This window comes from Siniperca chuatsi, linkage group LG8 (genome assembly GCF_020085105.1).
Source record: "Siniperca chuatsi isolate FFG_IHB_CAS linkage group LG8, ASM2008510v1, whole genome shotgun sequence".
In the NCBI taxonomy this organism is placed as follows: Eukaryota; Metazoa; Chordata; class Actinopteri; order Centrarchiformes; family Sinipercidae; genus Siniperca; species Siniperca chuatsi.
In genome coordinates this window covers 9,659,058-9,682,463 of record NC_058049.1, presented here as the reverse complement: position 1 = coordinate 9,682,463, position 23,406 = coordinate 9,659,058, and the positions used below count along the sequence as shown (strand labels likewise).

The window sequence follows — 23,406 nt, the reverse complement described above, 5'->3', positions numbered from 1 at the left end:
GGTACGGTGACATTGTGTTTTTGTTCAACGAAATTGCCCCACGCTCTGCTGCAAAAAAGGAATGTGATGTCACTGCTCTGATGCAAGTAATAAATAAATATTGATCAGAGTGACGCTACGGTTTGTATTCTGGTAGTGTGATAACATACTAAATGTTAGTGATGAAACACGCTAGAATAACAACTTATCCATTCCCAAACACAGAGAGACATGAAACGACTGCAATGTATTTGTCACAGAGCTTAGCACTGACCACAATTATTAAAAATGCTTCTTCAAAACAAGAAAACTGTCCTTTTTGGCATTTTTTTTGACAGCAGATCACTTTTAAATATCGCAGTAATGGAATAAGAAGGATCAAAAACTGTAAACAGATAAACCAGTTTCTCTTCTTTTCTATTTCTGACAAGGTATCTTTTCAACAATTACTCGAAATCTTTATTTATCTGCCGATTCTTTTCTCGATTTATTGTTTGGTCTATATCATATAGAATTTATGTCAATGTTAGAAAATAGTGATATAGTCGATGTCGTCTTAAAATATTGTGTTCTGTCCAACCAATAGTCCAAAACCCAAAGATAATTAATTTATAATGATATAAAACAGATAAAAGCAGAAAGTCCTCGCATTTAAGAAGCTGGAACCATTGAATTGTGGTATACTGTGGTTATACTTGATAAATGAATTACAGATTATCAAAATTGTTTCAGCTCAAAATTTTAAGATTTACATCCCCCTCAAAAAAGATCTTAAATGCTAAATAAGAATAAAAAACTGCTCCCTGACTTATTTAGTAAACGTAACCTGATGAACATGAAAATTAAAGTCGACTTATGTCACTTTTAATTAATCTGGATCCTCATCTTTTACATGAACAGATTCCTGTCTGTTTGGGATCCCAGACAGTCCACACAAATAGGAGGTTGACTTAACTCCACCATCACAACAAATAAGGACTCTATTGGCATCATTTGTTTGTCCTGCATGCAGACTCATGTTTCTCCCTGCCTTTTCCTGTTTAGGTTCTCACTGTGCTGCATGTCCTGTTAGTCGCCAAACACAGGCACAAGATGACAGTGATTACAAACCTGCAAATACGCACATTGTTCCTCCATGATTGTAAAGTTTATTTCAGTAGTCCTTCATGGCAGTTAAAGACAACACTTATAAGTTTGCAGTCCCAACATGCAGAACAATCATTGAACAAAATGATGTAAAAGAAACAAATATTGAAAAGAAAAATTAAAAGGTGCGTTTTTGTCTCTTTTGTGAAGTGATCAACACTTGAGGGAGAATCAAAGTGGTACAGTTAACATTTTAGAGAACAGTTTGTGTTATCCATTCATGCAGCCCACAACTTTCACAGACAACAACGTGTGTTTTATGTTTTCTGGAAAAAGAAAGCAACAGTCCAAGCCTTCCACAACGACGACATCCACATTCAGCAGTTTGGACATTTTTGACAAAGATGACGACCAATTAAGTTTCAACACTAAAGACCAGCAGAGAAAAATAAAGCTGAGAAACACAAAAGAGCTTTCCTGTAAAGCAGAGGTACACTGCAAGGTACAAACATGTACACTCAAGAGAAATCATATACTGAAACCAGATAATACCAGATAGCCACTACTGGAAAGGTACATCAAGTGCTTTGTGCAACATCTCCTGTCGAAGCGAGCTGAGCATCAGAAACTCCCACTGTCGAGGCAGAGAGTTTGACCACACACACACACACACACACACAGTCATACCACACACTAACACTTTCCCATACGGGCCATGCATCAGCACACAGTAGTACACCGTAGCTATACCTGGAGTCGTGCAGACGGACAACTGGAGCAAGCATCACCGCACACACACGATAAAATAAACACACCAGGAGGACTGTGATGCCAGAAACTCCCAGTCTCACATAGAGGACACAGACATGCAATGCATACAAAGACGTTATCCACAGTAGAGGTGACACACACACACACACACGCACGCTCGCACACACTCACACACACATACAGCACATGCACATGCAGGCAATAAACTGACACTCACACACCATCAGAAATCTGATCTCCCATAGGGAGAAGAAAGCAATCACACAGACATTAAGTAGTCAATTATAAATAAATCAAGCTGTAACAATATTAATATTAATAACAACAAGACATTTAAGAAAGCTTAGTTTCCTCATTTGATCTATTCTATCCTGCCAGTTTATCAGAGGAAGAAAAAACAAAAAGTTAGACAGTTCATTACAAAGCCAGTCAATGCAAAATTCATACATCTCCAATATAAAAATACAAATCCACAAAATAACTATAGAGACAAAGTAGTTTTGATATTGTCGTGGAGTTTTCCTGGCTAATATAATTCTCTCTCCCTCAAGCTAATGGCACTTATGTTAGAAGGATAAAATCTCCATTTTAAGGGAAACACTATCACCGCTGTAAGCTTCAATAACACCATCAGAGAGCCTCCCGCTCACCTCTGCAGGAACAAATCTTAGTTTATAGATGTGCCACAAGGCACTCTGTAGTTTTCACATTGTACGAGTGCAATACTGTGGTGGGGAGACAGATTTTGTTTTCAGTAGGTATGTGTGGAGCACTGGTCTAAGCTAGCTGGCTAAACTATTCTTGGCTATCTTTTTCTTCTATGAGGGAAAAGTTCTACGTAGGCACCATTGTGATTGTTGAGACAGGAGTGATGTGTGGAATGCAATTATTTGTGAAGAGCAGTGCTTCTGCTGTAAAAACGGTGAAAACAGGACTACGGTAGGTTGCAGGAGGCAACTTCTTTAAAAAAAGGACAACAATTAATAAAATCAGGCACAATATCTACATACTTTAAAAATGAAACTAAAGAGAAATAAATGTATTTTAAAAGAAACAAGGATGAAGGCATGAGCAAATGTAAGGCTTTACACAACAGATGCTTCCTTAAGTGCAAAAAGAAAATTAAAACATTACAAATGTCTGCTCTGAAGCGGTCCGTTTACTGCTGGAATACACTCAGTGTGTATGGAGAGTGTGATTACATTTGGTTTAAAGTTTTCCGAATTCACTAGTGCTTGGAAGATTGTATATACGACTGCTCTTTGGCAATCTTTGACAAGTTCAAATCCTCTAAAACTAATCATTGTCCAATGTTTTAACTTCTATAATAACAGTGTTTAGGAGTTGACCTATATTTTCAATTTAACTGAATGGTTTTAGATGATTTTCAATAGCAAAGAAGCGTTCACTCCAACAAACTGCGTGAGAACTGTGAAGAACTTCAGACCACAGACTGCTAAGAAAGCACAGTGCTCATCATGTCTGCTAGACACACAACTACAGCTGATAGTGAACACGTTTTGTTTTGTTCCTTGTTTTTTTTTTTTTTCCCTTTTTCAAAGACAACACCATGTCCCTCTCCTCTGTCCATTTCATATTAACGTCCAAAACTCCCCTCGGTGCTGGAGGCACACGCTGGCACCTCGTCTTCTCCCCGTTAAGCTTCAAATATCGCCATTAGAAACGGCTGTTGTGGCTCCAGATTGGCCGGCCTTCTGGTTCCTGAAGGCCGGCTCACCACTCGTTGGTCCTCTGTTTGGTGGTGTCGTACGCTCTGATGACCTCAGACTGAGACACCACTCCGTTCTCGTCTTGAGAGAAGGCGTAGCCATCTGAAAAAGGATTAAAGCATTGAAAACTAAGATCATGTAGATCAGTGATTAATGTAATAAAAAATAATATATAAATAATAACAAATATAAAGTATAAAACACACTTAAAAATAACTGAATAAACAGAATAAACAATTAACGCAAAAAAACAAAACTTAAAGCAATAGTTTGACATTTTGGGAAATATGTTAATTTGCTTTCTTGCCAAGAGTTAGATGAGAAGATCGCATAGCTTAGCTTAGCTTAGCACAAAGACTGGAAACGGGGAAACAGCTAGCCTGGCTCTGTCCAAAGGTAACAAAATCAGCCTACTGGCACCTCTAAAACTCACTAATTAACACATTGTCATTTGTTTAATCTGTACAAAGACTTAAGTGTAAAATCAACAATTTTGGTCTTGAGGGGGCTTGTGTACGTGACTATTTGTTGGCTGGGAGCCAGAGCCAGGCTACCTGTTTTCAGTATTTATGCTAAGCTAAGCGGCTGCAGTTTGTGCTTCTTATGTATTGGCGTTACACTTGAGTCACAGTGCTAAGTATCCATTTCTCTGAAAGAGAATTACCTGGCGGTGTTTGACAGCACTTAGGAGAGATATTTCCATAAAGACTCTTCTAACTGTCTGGATGAAAAAGAAATGTGGCGGCAAGACAAAAAAAGATTTTTAACCCGTTTAACCCCAAGTTGCGACACTGTTTCCTATCCAGGTAGCCACCGGCTGCCATCTCTGTAGAGTTTCAACTAGGGAAACAAGTTAAAAACAGTTTTTATCATACAGCATTTTCAGAGAAATGGACGCTTATGTGGTGCTATATTTAACAAACAGACATGAGAGTGGTATCGATCTTCTTACTCTTGACAAGACAGTGAATAAGCATATTTCCCAAAATGTCAAACTAATAAAATAAAATAATAAATAAAAATACACTTAATGGAGTTTAAAAATGTTACCACAGCTCCCCCAAAATCTGTAGCATAAAAGCAGCACTGTGATCTACCACCTAAACTTTCCTACAGGGTTCCTTTCTGACCTTTGACCCCTGACTCACCTTCAGGTGTCAAATGACTCGGTCAGTACCTGGAAGCCAGCGGGGAAGTTCAAAGGACCCCGCTGAGACGAGTGCATTGTGGGGGAATAACAGCGCAACATTTCATCATTTCATCATTATCTCGGTCTACTCAGGACACACGAGTGGAAGGACAGGAAGTCAACAACGGAAAAAAGAAAGGGAGAGAGGCGTCTATCAGGGAGCTAGAGGGGGCTGGAGTTTTAAACGGGGTGGGGTTTGAATAATGAAATATAAAAGGTATCACACAACAACGGTCTCATCCCCACCTATGAGACAAACAAAAAACAAACTGATCAGACAAAAGACAGAACAGAGAAAAATAAACAGAAAGCAGAAAACCAAACCCATGCTTAAGAGTATCGTTGGAAAGACTTTCGACGCTGGTTCAAATGTGACACCTGAGTTTTGCTGCTGACACTTTTTTGATACCTTACTATACACTTTCTCTAGGGGAGGTGGGGGGAATTCAATATCACCTGCGCTGGTCAGTTACTTTAATCCTGTGTGGAGTGCATATGTCGGATTTTTCACCCCACATCCCAGTAATAATTACATATAATTATAATTACTTTCTGTTTTTTGGCAAACTTGCTTGTCCCCCCGTCATTTAAGTCCAGTCCAGAGAGACACTTTGCATTTCAGTGTACCTCTGAGTTTTTATACTGTAGAGCTGCTTTTACTGTCCCTAAATTTCATCATGTCAGCGCAACTGGAAAAGGATAAAAGGATTTTGTTAACCCGACATATCACTCGTTAACACCAGTCTATCAATACAATGAATGAAAACGTAAACATTAACTTTATGAGAGCAATACCCCGCTGTTGTAATGTCATTTTACAGGTAATTCTGTCTTTGCTGGTCTACCTTTGTACAGCCAAACGGATTTTATGTGCAGTATTTAACACCGTTGCAGATGTCAGTCCTTTTCTTACTTACTATATGCAGAGCTTAATCAACATTCAGAGAGAGACATTTAAGTAGTTTGCAACTGTCTGTGTTAATAATTAAATTACAGCTGAATAATTACTGGTAAATAATACTAACATTAAAAATAACACTAAGCCTGTCAGTGAATTGAAAAATATTTTAATATCAACCTCCAATATTAAACCTTTCTGAATGGGGCTTTAGATACGTTAGAGGGTGATGTTGGTTTATCCTAAACAACCACACAATAAAATCAAGTAGAAACATATCTAAAAGAATAAAATACAAAATTGTGATTTAAATCAGGCAAAATGTAATGAAAGAAAACAAGATTAGGATTGTGACAAATCCTTCACTTGCAACTTTCAGTACTTTTTTATAGTTTCAGATGATAAAAATAAAGTAGTGAGATTTGATATCCAGCGCTACCAAACTGTATGCATTCATGTCTCCAACTCGCCATAACAATAACTCATCTAACAGCTCATATAAGCAGTTTGCTGGGTAGATACAGTGTAGGTTAAGACACAGGGAACTGTGGGGCTGCTTGCAGACACAGTTACTGATGTGTGTTTCCTGCATCTGGTTCACGCAGAGTATTTATGAAGAGAAGTGGGATGAACAGAGTGTTACTGTCTCCCCAAGACGAAGGGTGAGCTACTCTGGAGGTTTTAGAGATACAGTGTGTGTCAGAGGAGGAATAATGACGCTTGGTTCCCCTGACGAGGGAACAGATTTGGAAACGTAAGTCTTTTTTTGGTCTTTAGGGTAAGAGTTAACGGCCTCATGCCTCCATCTTGAGGCATGTTTAGTAAGAAAGGAAGTAAGAGAGACAGAAAGAGAGACTGAAAAAGAGAGAAAGAAAGAAATATTGTCTAACTTACGGAGCAGGTTCTGCTGCATGGATTCAGACCGGTACAAACTGACTGTGCTCTTCTTGAAGACATTCTTCAGGAGCTGGGCCCTCTCCGTCAAACTACACACACACACACACACACAGAAACAGGCAGTGTGTTAGCAGCATGCTGAGCACCACAGGCAGATTTAATGACCCATACATCAAGCTTGTGTCCAAGCACCTCCAGAGTGGATTGACCTGCCAACTGCTCTACCTGCTGGTACAAACACCATGTAGGGAGACAAAACTCTGGAGATGCAGGGGGAAGAACAAAGTGTGTGCATATGAGTGAAATATTTGAAACAGCATGTTGGCCAGAAGACATTCATGTAAAGCCAACAAATGTGTGTACATGAGTCTACTATGCATGTCTTTATGTGCATACATGGGTCCTCCTACATGCATATATGCAAAATGATCCATGTATCTGTGCATTTGTATCTCTACATGTTTGTTTCTGTAGATGTGTGTGTGTGTGTGTGTGTGTGTGTGTGTGTGTGTGTGTGTGTGTGTGTGTGCCTGCAGCCTGCTGGGTCCGGGACAGCGGCCAGGCAGGGGGATCACTTTCAGCCAGCAAGAGATCTCACACTGATCTGCTCCATGTTGATGCCTGCTGCAGGCCTCAGACCCCAGAGAGCAGAGCAGACCTGGCTCAACTAATACGCATTTATAATATATGGCTTTAATATAGGAGGACAGTTGCTCTAAAATGAGACATTCACTATTTGGGAGGAAAAAAAAGGGGGGACATCTACTCTTATGACATGATTACTGATATTACAGTCAAACTCCTGCAATTTAGCAGCAATTTTAAGATTTCTCTCTTCCACATAGGAATATTGTTGGCAGTGGAGCCGTGAGTATCTGAGAAATTTTGAGGGATTTGGGAGGTTATGGATGATTTATCCTCCAAGTTGATCTTGAGAATTTGGAAAAGATGCTTCATATTTTATGTACCAAAAGAATAATGGCCAAGGCATCGACTCTGTATCCCTGAAAGTGTTGGGCCATATGATGATACACATAGTGAGACAGTATCCCGGTACTTGCCATTTCATTATGCCATTCATAAATCAGTAGCTCTCCCTTTGTATATCTTTGGTGTCGGGCCACTGTGTGCAATGTTGCAGATCAATAAGAAGGACTGCTTATGGCAGTATTTGATTTTTATAGGATTTTTGTATCTGTGTAATGAAGTACGTTGATTTATCATTTGATGAATGGAGTAACCCATACACAGTTTCTCAATTAATCCAATTAATTGCCAAAAAATATTTCACTATATATCACAGTATATTTGAAAATAAAATTATGTATTATGTGATATAAGGTTTTATCCATATCACTACATGTAAATGTGGAAGACCCACTGAAATCGACGCAACGCAAAACAGTTTATTTTCTGTAACAGGTGATGCGGGACTAACCAGCAACGCGAAAAAAGTGAGGGATCAAAAGTGGAAAAACTTCATGCAAATGAGTGCAAAACTTGCCTAAAAGCTCTTTAGTGACTTGCCGAAAAACTAACAAAAGTGATGCAATGGTGGGACAGGAAGTTTGGCTTTTGGCAGGTGAGGATAATGTTGCATTAATGCCGTATAGGATGAGATGTAGAGATGGGAAAGATTCCCATAATAACAACTTCACATCATCGGAACAATCAATACGGTTGTATGTTTACTGAGTTAGTCGTGTGAGAGTTAAAATTACTGTGCATTAACAATCGATAACACTATATCCCTTAAATTTGGATTTAATATAACTTGAACAACAGACTTATGCTGATGTTTTGTTTGGTTTTCAGGCATTTCTGTATTATTAAAGGCCTCATTGGATATATCAAGACATGAATGCTATTTGCACGTCAGAAACTCCAATTCCAATATGATATAAATGCGATCTGTGAAGGAGAAGTTTATATTGTAGTTTCTTTGATCCCTCTTTTGTATGTCCCATGCTTCCAAGGTTACAAGCACACTTGGTACTTGCTAGCTTGTGAGCGTGGACATGTCCACAGTGACGAGCGAGATGTGGAAGAGGTGATGTCGCGCAATTTACCTGCTTCGAGTGGGTGTTCAGTGTAAGCCTCGATTAACGCTACACTTTGAATGTGTTTATCACTAACAGTAACTTATAGAAAACAGAAAAACATGACTTGAATTCTAGGACATAACTGTTGTTATTACATTAGTTTCAATATTTCACTTTATAGGTACATTTTTTGACAGTGAAAATTCATTTTCAACTTCTTTTTATCAACAATTTGCTTTTGGTCCAATTAGAGGCAAAACATTAGGTCAATAAATGTAAATATAAAATCATGGAACAAAGACAAGCGTGGTGAAGTGGTGTGTAACTGTACCTCTTTCCATGCACCACTGCTCCAGGGTCTTTGGATAAAGCCTCGAGCTCCTGCACCTCATCCACCAGGGTCTTGAAAAACACCCTCTTCACCCTGTATATTAAACAATATTTAAAACAAAATCATGTGACATTAAAATACCCCATTGACCAATTCAAACTGCATCAGGAAATACAACTTCTAGCTTTGAAAATTGTTGTAAATTGCACCTGACACCTTGAATCTGCTGTGGGCTGATGTCAACCAGACCCAGGGCAGAAACATGGAGTATTCACAGAATTGAAAGCTAGACTTCCTTAGAAGTCCATAGAAAAACTTGGGCAGGAATTTCTTAAGGAGATACGAGAGATTCTGGAGGAATTTCCTGTATCGGATGTGTATTGGAGTGATGATGAGCGAGGAGAGCAGAGAAAAGACTCACACTTTGTAGGCCACGTCAAAGACCAGCGAGGTGACTGGGATGAAGACCAGGCCCGTCCAGAAGACCCCCGAACTGAACATCATTTCCGCCTGCCACACACACACACACACACACATATATACACACGCTTACTGTCAGGTCACTGCAGACAATGCAAAGTTCAACAACTGATCAGATTAAAAAGAAGAGCTCTTCAAAAGAAGAAACACCTAATTAAGAAAAAACATACACGACATAGGCAGCCCAAAACAAACAGTTATATTGTGGAAATAGAGGAGAGGAGATGGGTCCAAATAACTTGCTCAAAGTGGCTTAATCCTCTGTGACTAAAAGATACCATGTTTTTGTTTGGATCTCCTCTGCCTCGCAGCCCTGTCAAGTATTTAGACAGTGGTATCTATTTCACAGGAAAACAGCTCAACTGTTTGCTGCGTTGAGAGCTTCTGTCAATACATCCTAGGAGACACAGGACCGACATCTGAGGTGCTTTTAATGATACATTCAATACAACCGCCACTCAATGTAAGAGGGTGTCAATGAAGCATAAGAGCTGTAATTATCACAGTTTCAGTTTAATACTTACAAGTTCCACTTTCAACGATTCATGTTTGTAGAGAATATCCACATATCTGAAAGCCATTAGCCAGTTAACTAAGTCTTTGTCAGCGGCTTTAGATGGGTTGCAGAAAAAAGCTCAATGGAGAAATTCTTTCGAAATGTGGATCATTTTTATGAACTATAATTCAGTGTTTTGTTTGTGACTGCAGTGGAAAAGCTATTCTGAATACTGTATCTTTTCCAAAAACACACATTTTTAACATTTATGACCAATTGCCATAACATGACCCTTTGAATAGGGGTTGTTAAATTATCCACCAGACCACTGTGGTTCTTCGTTGACTAAAGATTCATCGATTAGTCAATAGAATAATCTGCAACTATTTTTTTTATAAATGATGAATTATTTAGGTCATTTTTTAAGCAAAAATGTCAAATATTCTCTGGTTTCATTGAGGATTTGCTGATTTTCTCTGTCGAATATGAAAATAAACTGGATATTTAAGTGTTGAAGTGTTGGTCATTAAATAACAAGCAGGGGACTAGGGATGGTAATGTCGGTCTGTCGGCCCACCACTTTGGTCCAGACTGAAATATCTCAACAACTAAACTCGTGACTAATGACATTCCCATCAGCCTCAGCTATACTTTGTGTTTAGTGCTAATTTGCGAATGTTAGCATGCTAACACACTAAACTAAAATGGTGAACATCGTAAACATTGTAATGTTAATGTAAGTACAGCCTCACAGAGCTGCTAGCATGATTGTAGACTCTTGGTCTTGTTCATCATTTTCTGACATTTTACAGACCAAATGATTCATAGAGAGAATAATTAGCAGATCAATCAATAATGAAAAGAATTGCTAGTTTCAGCCCCATATTGTTAAAAATAATACTTTCAAATGCAATTTAACAGTAAGAAGAAAAATCTGGAACCAAAAACTTCCCCAACTTCACTACTCTGTAATTATTATATCAGGTAGGAGTTTGACTGTCAAAGGGGCACCTCAGTCCTAAAATACAAATATATTATGATATTCTTAATAAAAGCGTTCACAAAATTCTTATTTTTCTCAGCAACATATTATTATTGTCAGCCAAGTTGGCTAAAAGTTCACAGACAGAGATGATTTTCTTTGCGTTCACAAAGCTCCTCTGAGTTATGCCTGACATCCTCTGAATCATAAACAATGAGCTGATGTTGTATTTTTAACGCAGTATGTAACAAATGTTCACATTGAGTTCATGAGCAACATAAATCTACAAATGAGACAGCAGTGATCCTCACTGAGACTCATTTATCTTACTGGAAGAAAAACACATTTGGAAATAATCCAATTCAGATCTAAAACAAGTCAGCAATTTCAAGAAACGGCTTCTTCTCCGTACTCGCTGCATTACAATGATTCATTAGTAGTAGACAACCGGCTGTGATTTAAAATTAGGGAGGGGAGACAGTGGATCTTGTTAGTGGGGGGGAAACCTTTCAGCTATCTGTGTGAGTACGATGTTTGCTTTGGGCCGCTGCACTGAAACTATCTGTCATTACATGTCAAAGTGCAAAACTCGCGCTCCTTGCATTGTAATGTGCCACTTGTTTAAACTGCTGGGGCCCCTCGACAGTGTCCTTCCTGTAATGCGACACAGGCAGGGCCCTTAGGATACGCACACACACACACACACACACACACACACACACACACACACACACACACACAGATCAGTGTCAAGACTATCAAAGCGCTCAGGTTTGCTCAAATTAGCTAATCTGTTCGCCATTACCTGCAAATTGACTTTGATGTCTGACAAAATACTGGGCGAAGAGGAAATCCCAAATGACAGGAAATCAAAAATAGCTTTTCCCTACAGTTTGAGATGGGACATGGATGAATAGAGCTTTTCTCTGTCGCCCAGAGGCTGCAAATGTATGAGATGAGGGAAAATTGCAGCGAAGCACGGGATATTTTCATGTCAATTTTTTAAATTATGCATCCCTGCTGGAAACATTTACTGTTTTTTTTTTTTGTTGTAAGTCAGTTTAATTATTTTCGTTTTCATACAGCAGATCATGCATTTTAATGCCGGCGTTTTAGCTGTCTTGAGAGTCTTTTGAAAATAAACCTGGGATGTATACTCAGCAGATTAATTCAAAGCCGAGAAAGCTTGAAAAATAAACCATCTTAGTTCAATCTATGAACAATATTTATATATCTCCATACATACCTCTGAGCTACAAATGATGTATATACAGGAGCGATACTTCAAATCTCCAGTTTATCATAAACTTCAATAATACTGGTAATAACATTAGGTACAGTAACTCACTATGAAAACTACAGAATCCGTAAGAAACGAAGAAAGTAAAAGTAGACCTAAATAACCTGCATTAATTCACTGTTAGTTTGACGTCAAAGTTTCAAAATCCAAACAAATCTGACCAGTTACAATCAACAAATGTTTGTCTTCAGGCATCTGGACAGGCTCCATGACTACAAGAGGGGCCAGCAGTGTTGGTGGATGCCAGCGATGTCTCATACCAGGGGGCCCCTGGGAGCTGGACGGAGTGAGAGAGGTCCGGGGAGCAGGGCTGTATTTTTAGGACAAACTAATAAACTTGTCTGGCTGGACAGACAGTAGTGTCCGCTGGCATGGAGGGGTGTATTTTGACAGGCCACCGACCCCCCTCATGGCCACACACACACACACACACACACACACACACACACGCAGACAGACTAGACACAAAATTAGACAGACAGAAGCAATCATATGTGCACATGTGCACACATGCAAAATGCCAACTACCTTGTATATTGCTGTAAGACATATGTTTCTTAGTATTTCTACACCTTTCCAAATGGTGAACAGTGGGACAAGACTTTGGGGATGGTGAGGTGGTCAAGACCTTAGAGGTAGGTTTCTGGGGTGTCCTGTTAGCCTAATAGTTAAGGTTCAAATGTAAAACCGCAACGTCTCCAGTTTGAAAAAATGCCAAACAAAAACTTTAAAAAACAAAGATGTGAATTTCTGATTAGAAGGTTACCCTTTCAATTCTAGAAAAATGCCCTCGAACAAGCTATGTAACCCCCAACTGCTCTGGTGAAGCTGCTCAGTGGCCAAAAGACTGGACTACTACTTTGCAGCTTCAAGGTATAGTATCTGTGTGGATACTTTGGAACAGGGCTTTTCTTTTATGTTCTGAAAATCTGCACTAAAGGTTTAAAACTACAGAACATCAAAGATACAACTTTATTGAAAGATATAAATCCTTAAACTTTGGGGAAAGTATGTGGAAGGATATCAAGAGAACCAGACCAAGTGTTTTATGCGTCCTGTTCCAGGAAGACTTGATCAGGGGAATCTGGCACCTGGCTGATCATGCCTAAGAAAGCCTGTAGTCTCAGCAGCTTGAATTATGTTAATGCCTGCCACTGTAAAGGTAAATGTAAATTGAGGTATTCCACTACTTCATTATTCACACCACAGGTCTACAGTATGCTCTGGATTCAGCAAACAAGACTAAGAAAAATAAACTTCATAACACTCTGTAAGCTGTACGCCATCCCAGAGATGCTAATATTCAAACACTAGCTTCCTGAATGTACAAAGGGTTTTTATTAGGTAGACTGAGTGGAGAAGGGTTAGACTAAGTTGAATCCTGTCTGAGACTTTACTTTGGTCTGCATCTATCCATGTTGATTCTCCAATTGGCTAAATTCAGCTGGCATAACCATACAACGCAGTGCATGCCGGCTTCAAGGAGAGGAGGGAAATTGAAGATGAAACTTTGGCCAAATGGGGCTCCAATCCTCAACAGACTTTCTTGCGAATACAAAGTTAAAGCTTCTTATGGATAAATAGGTAGCAAACACGGCACGGTATAAGAAGAACCAGACGACTAAGTATGACAGAAAAGAGCAAACTTAGTCAAAGAAAGAGCATGAAAAGCAAAAATTACCAAAGCAAATAAAAAGAGTAAAAAGGCAGCCTTGCTTGGAAAATCCACAAATTCCCCAAATGTCATCAGCAGAGACAAATCAGCCAATAACCACCCCAAAAGAGGTCAATGTGGAAAACAAACAAAGACTTTCTCAGTTGGGTCCTTCATCCACTCCATGCTCTCTGTGTGTCGCCTAACAAAGACAGCAAGACATCGACTAGGAAAACAGAGAAAAAAATCTTTTCATAAACACTTGTAACTCAGCAGTCTCACCGCCACAACTACACAAATGTGATTTACAGTGTGTGTACAGCAGATTAAAACTGTTCTTCTCACTAATACTGTATACCATGGTCAGTTATTACACTAACCATGTGTTGTGGTGTTTATCAATCATTAGCCGAGGGAGGACTAACAGGTCTGGGTACAGAGTTTAACAAAACCTCCCATATGACACGCTCATGAGCCTTAAGGAAGAAACAAAAGGACTCCAGAAAGACCACTGAGGGACTAAGTCAACAGCAGTGAACAGGGGTCAATAATTCCACCACTGGGTCTTTTAAAAGTTTAAAAATCAGAAACATGTTTTGTATTCCTATGATGTGACAGGCAATGGGAGCTCGTCTCAGTCTAAACCAGAAGAATTAGAGCTCCGTGAGTCTCTCTGTAACATCATACAGGCGCTCAAACTCAAGAAAACAAATTTGAGCATTTTATATAGCCAGACCTTATAACCAATTAAATTTTTCCAGTTTCCTTGTCTGCCTTCTGAAGTGAGTTTGTTTCAGGAAGAATAGTTCTGCCTGCAAAAGGAACAAAAATTTCATAATTCACTATCCCAGTTTTTAGAACTTTTTTTTTAAAGACTACATTAAGAGGAAAGCATTTATCACTAGCAGGGTTTTTGTTTTTTTGCTGTAGGGAGAAAGGGAGATATCTTTATCGTTATATAACTTAACTAAAGCAATACTTAATAACTCTACCCTTAAATATAAACCACTCTTTCAAAATGCCTGTAAACAGACACTAATAATTTGATATGTTTCTCTAGAAATTGTTTTCATTCCTGCTCTTAATCCCATCGATATCTCACAGACTGGCATAGATAGCCCTGAGTGTATTCCTGGCATGCTACGCATCAACAAACTTCTTGGTAAATTGATTTCTTACTGAGAAAATGTTTCTTCTCACCAAGCAGAAACTGTGGAAGAATCTGATGCAGAGTGCAAAATTCATGTGCTGATGACAAGTATTTGAATCTGAGTGAGAGTGAGAGACGCTCCACTGCAGCTTGCAGCAGAAATTGGATAAAAGCAAAGGTGTGTGTGAAAAGTGAGCAGAGAGAAGGGACAAACTGTACTGGAGACAGCTGTGCTGATAGCAGAGGCAAGTCAGCAGACAGCAGGTCAGTGTGACAGGGGCCTACCGGAGATATCTCCTGAGGTGAAGCTAAGCCGCTTACTGTGGCAGATTACACTGGTTGAACAGAATAATCTGCCATTTTCTTTTGATATCTGTGTCAGACTTTTATGAGGTGCAAATGGGATGAGCCAGTTTGGGAGTGCCTGTGAAAAGCATACTAGCTGTTTTAGTGTGTTTTGTGGACGGATCCTGCACCTGTCTTGTCAATCGTCCAAAGAATATTTAGCCTGACATTGATGAATGCGTTCACATGAAGCCGAGCGCTGCTTAACGTCTCTTGTTAAAGGCGGTGAGCTGGGCAGTGAGTGAGAGCAGAAACAGGAGGAGAAGGGAGTTCTGGTGTCTGTTATGTTGTTGGCCCTCGGGCAGTTTTTCGACTGGCAGTGGTGTGGAGTGGGGGGAAGCTGAACAAAAAGAGAACAAAGAGGGGAAAAGCTGATGCAACAAGTAAAAGAGAAGGAGTAAAAGAAAATAGATGGAAGTACAGAGAGCACAAAAATACTTGAAGATTCAAGTACACATCGAGGAGGCCGTGGTGAAATATGTGTGGCTGCATCAGGGTTGGGAATAATCCTGCTTTTCAGAGGCTACAAAGTCTTGGAAGCAGAGATTGTGTCTCTGATGTCTTCTCAGGTTTCGGAGAGATGTGTCCCTGTTTGATGATGTACTGGCATCCCTGAGTTGGGGCAGGGGCGTAGGGTTACCAACTACCCACAGGACACCATTACTGTCTTCAGTCAAGTGCTGCAGGGCATAGATGAAAGCACCAGGCTTCACAGACAGGGGACAGAGTGAAGCTAATGTATACCCATCGTCTGTGTGTTTGTGTGTGTGCGCGTGTGTGTGAGTACGAGTGAGAACAAAACAGTCAGCATTTCTGTGCATGTGTAGTTGGTTAGTTATGTTATTTACTGTATCATGCACATACAAGTGCCCAGCTGTCATCGGTTAAGATTCCAAAAATACTGTTAACTACTAACTTACAATTAGATGTAACACTGCAACGCAAGTAAAGAACTTTGTCTTCTGTCCTCAACCTCTTCTGTCCCAAATGTGCCACAAAAAAAGCTAGCCTGGCTCTGTCTGACAGTAACAAAATCTGCCTACCAGCACCTCTAAAGCTCACTACTTAACATGTTATACTGTATCTTGTTTGTTTAATCTTTACAAAAACTGAAGTGTAAAGATTTCACTGTTTTACAGGGGATTATGTGCCGGATTATTTCTTTGCGGGCCACAGTAACTTCCTAGAGTCTCAGCTGATTGCCTGGGAAATGGTCCTGGCCAAGAAATAATCCGGCACATAAACCCCCGTAAAATTGAGATTTGTTGTTTTAACACTTTGGTTTTTGTGCAGATTAAACAAACGAGATATAACCTGTTAATTATTGAGCTTTAGAGGTGCTGGTAGGTAGACTTTGTTACCCCCTGTTTCCAGTCTTCATGCTATGCTAAGTTAACCAGCTGCTAGCTGTAGCCTTATATTTAACAGACACATATGAGAGTCGTATCAATCTTCTCATCTAACTCTCCACCAAAAAGCGAATAAACAAATTTCCAAAAATATCAAACTTTTGCTTTAAATCATCATATAATGAGCAATAAAATATAAAATGGACTCCATCTTCAATTTCACCTATATCACGACAAACAAAGCATTTTCTCTTCAGGGAGACCATTAAATCTGCCTCCTTTCTATAGATAATGGTAATGTAGCTGAACGCAGCTGTGCACACAGATATCTTATACTTTTAGTTTAATTCTGCTTCACATTAGGCTCTACACTGTAGTTGTTTATCATATCACAATATGTTCTTAATTTAGGTTTGTACCAAACATCAACAGTTTGTTTGTTTCAGTTTGGTTTTGTGCTGTGTTTTGTATTATATCTTTATTTATTTATTCATTTATATTGTCTGTGTGTGTGTGTATGTGTGAAGCACTTTGTAACTGTGTGTTTTAAAAAGTGCTATACAAATAAAGCTTTACTTACTTTTACATAGGAACAATTTGCAACGAGCAGTGGGAATATTACACTGTAACAGTAAAAGTAAAAAGAGTCAAAAATAAATTAAACATACAAAAAAAAAAAAAAGATTTCACCTCACTTATCCATGGGTGTTGTATGGAAAATGTCAGTGAGCTGCTGTTCATATTCACAAGTCTGTTCCAAAGTTGAATTATCTCACATTTATGTCTGACATTTAGAGTTTCCTATCCAACATCACCACTGATGGCCAAAACTGGTGTAAAGTTATGAACTCCCAAAAACAATCGAATACCTCTATAATGAACTGTTACAATTTACATTTTCACTGAATCTCCAAATGCCAGAGGCATTATCTCAAACAGGACACACAAGTACAGAATCTGAGATAAATAGTTGTTTTTTTCTACTGCATACTGTGTCGTGCCAGCCTTTTTTTTACTACCTACTGTGTTCTTGTTCTCTAATGAAAAGATCCCTCATTCTCTTCCCCAGAATGCACTGGGAAATGTCACCTGCGGTCAATAGACCCCCATTGACCACCTGTGGTGTCCCAGAGAGACAGTAGTCACATTAACATGTAAATAACAACTCCAAAAACAAAAAAGTAAACAATGTAAAATCAGGGGCTTTTTTTAACATTTAATGAAAAAGGGCATTTTAAACTCAACTTCTGATTCTGGCGATTTTTAGGATATCAGTGTGTATACCAAATACATCCTCAACTCTCGTTGCTTAGCTTCCACACTGCTTCACTGTTTCAATGTCACCTGTGGATACTCAGAGCCGAGGGAGGGCAATGTAACACAAACATTGGGCTAATTGGCCCAATTAAGTCATTATGCAACACAAGCCAGAGGTCTGGCAGTTTACACCCCTCTGGCTCTCCTTACAAAGACCCGTATCAAGTTTAACTCTGAAATTTCCCACCAGCATTTGCTGTAGCAGAAAATTAATTATGAGGCACTGCAGGTCAGTGATAGACGATTATATTAGCAGTTTCTGTAGTACCAGAGGAAGTTGTTGCTGTGAGACAGAGAGAGAGTGCCTGCGTGAGTGTGTGTGTAGATGTGTAAGCATGTGTATGAGTACATGCTAGCATGCGTGTGTTTACCTCTCCTGACATGTCGGGAGCCAGAGGGATGAGGGGCCACAGGGAGGAGTAGATAATGAAAAACACCACCCACAGGCCGATGCTTCCCCAGATGGCGATGTGACTGAACTGTTAGTGGAGAATCAGAGAACAGTAAGGTAACAGAAAATGTTTAGGTCCCAAAATTTTCCTATCTTGCTTGTTGCCATTTTTATAATTTAGGCATAAACGGTCACATTGAGTTCTAGTAACTTGAAGGAGTTACCATACGGTGCATGTCATTTCACTGGGTTTACAGTTACAAGCTCAGTGGGAACAAACCATAAAGAGATTTGGAGATAAGAAAAGGATGTAAAATATGTCACAAGTATCATTGGTCATATAAAATGGAGGAACTGGAAAGAGATAACAGAACCTTAGCGAGAGAGGAGAGAGCCATTAACTTACCATGGTCCAGGAAGAGGTCTCAAGGCCGGCTTTAAGACAAACTGTAATGACCACAAACTGTGGAGACACAAATCACAGTGACATTAAACCAAGACTATCTCCCTCAATACTAAAATCAGTCACAGGAAGTACATATTTTTGTTTTACATACTGTACAGTATAAAATTGGAAAAGATCAGCAGACAAAATGAAAGGCACAAGAAAAGGAAGAACAACTGACATTTATTCACAGATATTGGATAACGCTTGGCTCAGACACCTGAACCGTTTAATACAGTCAACTGTCAGGAAGATTGGTGCACTTACTGTGTAAACCATGTTGCCTAAGAGGAGATAGTCTGGAGTTCTTCCATTGCCAAAAACTGTATCTGTGAAGGGAATCAACAACAGAAGCTTTTAGGGCCAAAGCTGTCTCTTTTCAGCTCTTGGGTTTCATACAGAGTTCCATAAGGTGATCCAAAGAGTAAACAACCAGACAGCACATTGGATATTATTTTAAGTGCATCTCAGTGTGAACTTTGGTGTAAAATGCTCTGTTAGAGACTCAGATGTAAAAGCGGACATGGGAACATTAAGTGAAAACCACAGTCAAATGCTGCTTCCATTACTGCCCTTTGAGAGAAGCTGGAATGTTAATTCTGTCTTTCGCAAGTATTAGGAAAGAGTGTTTCTATGAAAAGCCATATGTAGGACTGAGAAGCGGAATTGGTGTGTATTAATCATGGTCAGAAATTAAACGTTCTGGCTAATTCACCGGTGAATAGAAAGAACATGACTGTTTTTTCTGACAAAACGGTTGTTTGTTCTGCCATTAAATTGGAATCCAACCTACTGAGAAAACGTTTCCTAAAACAGAGGTTAGAAGAACTTCCTAAGTTAATAAAATAGTAATTAACTGCAAATCACACAGACATATTGCTCCAAATTGCCCACGTGGATTTGGGCTGCAACTGAGGCTAAAATATCAGCAGTGTGCAACTGCCAGTAAAGAAAGAAAGAGAAGCTCCCTTTCCCTTTACTTCCGGCTGGTCACATGTCTTGTATGCGCTGAGGCTTTGCTGACAGCCTGTCAGTCAGAGTGAAGGGGCTTGGCGCCTTTGTTTGGAGAGCAGGCCCAAGCTTGTGTGGTCCTCTGCTCTGGCCAGCCAAGACTTACCGGCTCAAAGATCCCTATTCTCTTTGCACGCACACACAGAAACCTTGCATCTCAATGTGCACAGACATGCACAATTGACCTACAGATAAATAAAGTTATTATGCACACACAAAAAGACCGATAGTTGTCTATTTTGATAAAAAGCATCATTGTCTCCACTAAACAATCACCTGGAAAGTTTGTATCCGAGTGGTGTGTTTATAAAAAACAAAGTAAGTGCGTATAACTGTGTGCACACGTGAACTGCAATGAACATGAATATATGCTTGTTAGTGTGTGTCGCTCTTGCCGGAGCACACACATGTTTGCAATTCATGACGGACGGTTGAAGAGAGAACTAATTAAGACAAAGTATGTGTGTTTGACTGTCCTCCCTCTTCATCTACCGAGAGCCGTGGTGGAGTCTCTGCTACTTACCATGCTGGAAGGCTTTAAGGGGGAACCAGAAGAGGATGACAGAGTGGAAGAGGCCATTCAGACAATGGGCCCAGAAGACCTGCAAAATAGAGGGGACAAGGATGGAGGGGAAGGAGGCAGAGAGGACGAAAAAGAGAGGGGTGGGGGGGATGGAGGCGGCAGGAGATTCCAAGAAGAGAGAGTGAGAGGGAGAGACAGAGAGAAAAAAAAGCATGAGAAAAGGGTGTGGGGAGCTCCAGCCTTCCAAGTGACCCCTGACCTTGGCCCTTTGTGTCAGCCCAGCGCTAGGCTAAGTGGTGGTTTTGTCAGGGCCTCCTCGCTGAATGGCAACCCCGCTGACAGACACGTTGTATATCCTGTGTGTGTGTTATGGGGGAGAGAGAGGCTGCTGAGTGTGTGTACGAGCAGTGAAAGGCAAGTGGACAATGTCAGTGTGCAGGTTTTAACTCCTAGTTTTCTTTAAAAGATTACGCCGTATTTAACAGAATCAAATAAAAAAACAGTGAGCATAAGAAACTGCAAAATAAACGTCCTCACCTCGACGATAAGAACATTATACAACATTAATATATGTGCTGCCAGTGTGAGGGTTTCCTCGCATTACATTTCATTAGGCTCCGGCCCTTTCATGTGAGAATTTTAACTGGTGTAGAAATAAATGACAGGAGAGTTTAAACAAGCAGAAATCAGTCTAGAAACACACACAGGGTGACTGACAGGCCTGACAGAGATTAAACTGTTTTCATGGTAATTATTAAGGGCCTGGAAAATCGTGGTGTGGACCGCAGTCTGCGTGTGTGTCTGTATATGTAAGCATGCAGACTTTGGATGAGTCGTTTAAATCAATACTCCCACTCCAAAACCACCTTGTTTCAAATTTACATTATGCAACGCCGGAGCCAAACAAAACACTAATGGGCGATGTAGCATGAAACAGCCATGAAATCTATTCTGCCAAAAAACGCTCCACATTTGTGCCCCCTTTTCCTTCCCCGTGCTGACCCAGACATTGCTGTTAATTCTGAGAGCTGAAAATTTGTCAAACTGGCTGACGGAGGAAAAATAAAAACAGAAAAAACATCACATTTTAATCTTTGGCCCCTTTTTAATCATCGGATTTTGGCAGACGACAAGTTAGAGGCTCGCTTTCTTAAAAACACCCTTTTCAACAACTTCAGCAAACCTGTCAGTAAAACAGAAACAAACTGAAACCACCATGAAAAGAGAAAATTTCTTGTGACTTCCAAAGGTTTGGGTCATTTTAGAATAACTATTAGCACTGACATTGTAGGGTTATTCGAAATACTCTGCCAGGAAAGGATGTAAAAAAGAAGAGCGTAAAGGAGGATAGAGTACAGTGAAGGGAAATGTCTTGTTCTAGACTATGAGCCCTTTATAATATACCTTGGCCTCAGTGACACAACCTCCTCACCTTTTCTATCGACTAAACAAAGTCCCGTAGCAGCCACCCCCCACCCAGGATTACCTCACCCTCCCACTGTGTACACAAAACCCAATACACTGAGCGAGGCGTGGCTGAAACCAACCCCCAATACTCTATCTCTGTAGTCAAATATGGATTAAATTAGCACTAATGTTACAATCACATGTTTATGTCAATTAGCCTCCCACTGACAGGCTCAGCTCTCTATCAGTCTCTTCCACAACTATCCAATTCCCAAACACTGTTGGGGTGCAAACAAGCCCTCGTTTCCCCTCCACAATAATGAATGCTAATGAAATCAATAAATGTTCATAATCATTTGTCACAGTGGGATCCTCCCTTTCACCCCTCCAGCCACCCTACGCTCTTTCTTTCCTTTGTATCCCAGCAAGTTGCTAGGGATCCCCTCCGAATGAATGGCCAATCTGTCCTGTAAAGATTCTGCCCTTTGTGGAACTCCTAATTGCCCCTCCCAAAAAAAAAGCATGAATGCCAGTAATTAATATTGAGCCAAATATTTCCAGAGCTACCCACCCCTTCCTGTTTCTTTTTGAACGGGTGAGGTAAAAAGAGAAAGAGGGGGAAAGATGCTCTATAAGAGGTGATAGTTGGGAAACTGCTGTAATTACTACGACACATAAAGGGGAGCGTAGTTTATTAGAGTGACTCAAGTGTCAGGAATATGTAATTAAATGTCAACGGGCGACACAGTTGAAGCCACGCCTAGAGTTTTTACACAAACAGCTTTAATTCACAAAGACAGTATCTGTTGTGTACAAAAGAGCCAGGCGTGCAAAAAGACAGGCTTCGAGGGGCCAAATTCCTGCTGGATTTTCTCGCCTCGCCTCAGGCCAGCTGCAAGGAAAATATCTCGGGAAAAGAGTGGACAAGCCAGCAAAAACAACCTGCTGACCTGGCCGAGTCATCATTTATGGTGCTTGGAAAATGTGGCCCAAACAAAATTGAGGTTCATTTGCTTCTAACTATCAGACACATACTTTTGTGACCCTTTTTTGGCACGGAAAGGTGAATGAAGTCTTTAAAAAAGTTAATGAAGGGAAAATCCACCCTAAAACAGAATTCAACCAAAATTGTGGACGATTAAATCGGCAGTTGTGGGGACAAATATCTCTCTAATATACTATATAATTAATGGTGTCAACACTTGTAAAAAACTACATTTATCTACAGACAACAAATAGCACTTGTTTTGTGTATGACAAGTCTATTTTGCCACCAAATTACTTCTATTTCTTCAGCTTTCGTTAATTATGAAAAACAATCCAGGACGTAACGAGTAGTGGATTTACTTACATTAACTCACCTAATGAGCTAGAGTGTGTTCATTAATCATGTGTGAGTTCACAATCTCAAATGTTTTTCGTAATTTTAGCAATAATAGCTCTGGGAGAGATTTGCTCACATAGAGTCTTTTTACAGTTAATAAAGCAGGTGTGACATTAGTGGGGTTGCAACTAACAATTATTTTTATTATCTATTAATTTGGTTTGTCTATAAAATGTCATAAATAGTGAAAAATGCCAGTTTTTTAATTGTTATTTCCCACAGGCTGGGACAATGTATTTAAATTGAAAA

General features: G+C 39.8%; 1 protein-coding gene across 10 annotated transcripts in view; it reads right to left on the bottom strand.

Moving 5' to 3' along the window:
- Positions 1 to 1,107: 1,107 nt before the first annotated feature.
- The window catches only part of atp8a1 (ATPase phospholipid transporting 8A1), a 108,157-nt gene continuing 85,858 nt past the window's right edge, over positions 1,108 to 23,406 (bottom strand). For 7 of the 10 annotated variants that reach the window (XM_044206235.1, XM_044206237.1, XM_044206242.1 and 4 more), the window contains 8 exons: positions 20,367 to 20,445; positions 19,100 to 19,161; positions 18,794 to 18,850; positions 18,368 to 18,475; positions 9,345 to 9,433; positions 8,924 to 9,016; positions 6,548 to 6,639; positions 1,108 to 3,668 (listed from right to left, as the gene is read on the bottom strand). In XM_044206235.1, the coding sequence (XP_044062170.1) occupies positions 3,571 to 3,668; positions 6,548 to 6,639; positions 8,924 to 9,016; positions 9,345 to 9,433; positions 18,368 to 18,475; positions 18,794 to 18,850; positions 19,100 to 19,161; positions 20,367 to 20,445 (678 nt within the window). In that variant the 3' untranslated portion in view covers positions 1,108 to 3,570. Of the gene's footprint in view, positions 3,669 to 4,714; positions 5,002 to 6,547; positions 6,640 to 8,923; positions 9,017 to 9,344; positions 9,434 to 18,367; positions 18,476 to 18,793; positions 18,851 to 19,099; positions 19,162 to 20,366; positions 20,446 to 23,406 lie in introns of those variants that run through there. The other 3 variants (XM_044206239.1, XM_044206241.1, XM_044206243.1) reach the window with 3 other exon arrangements.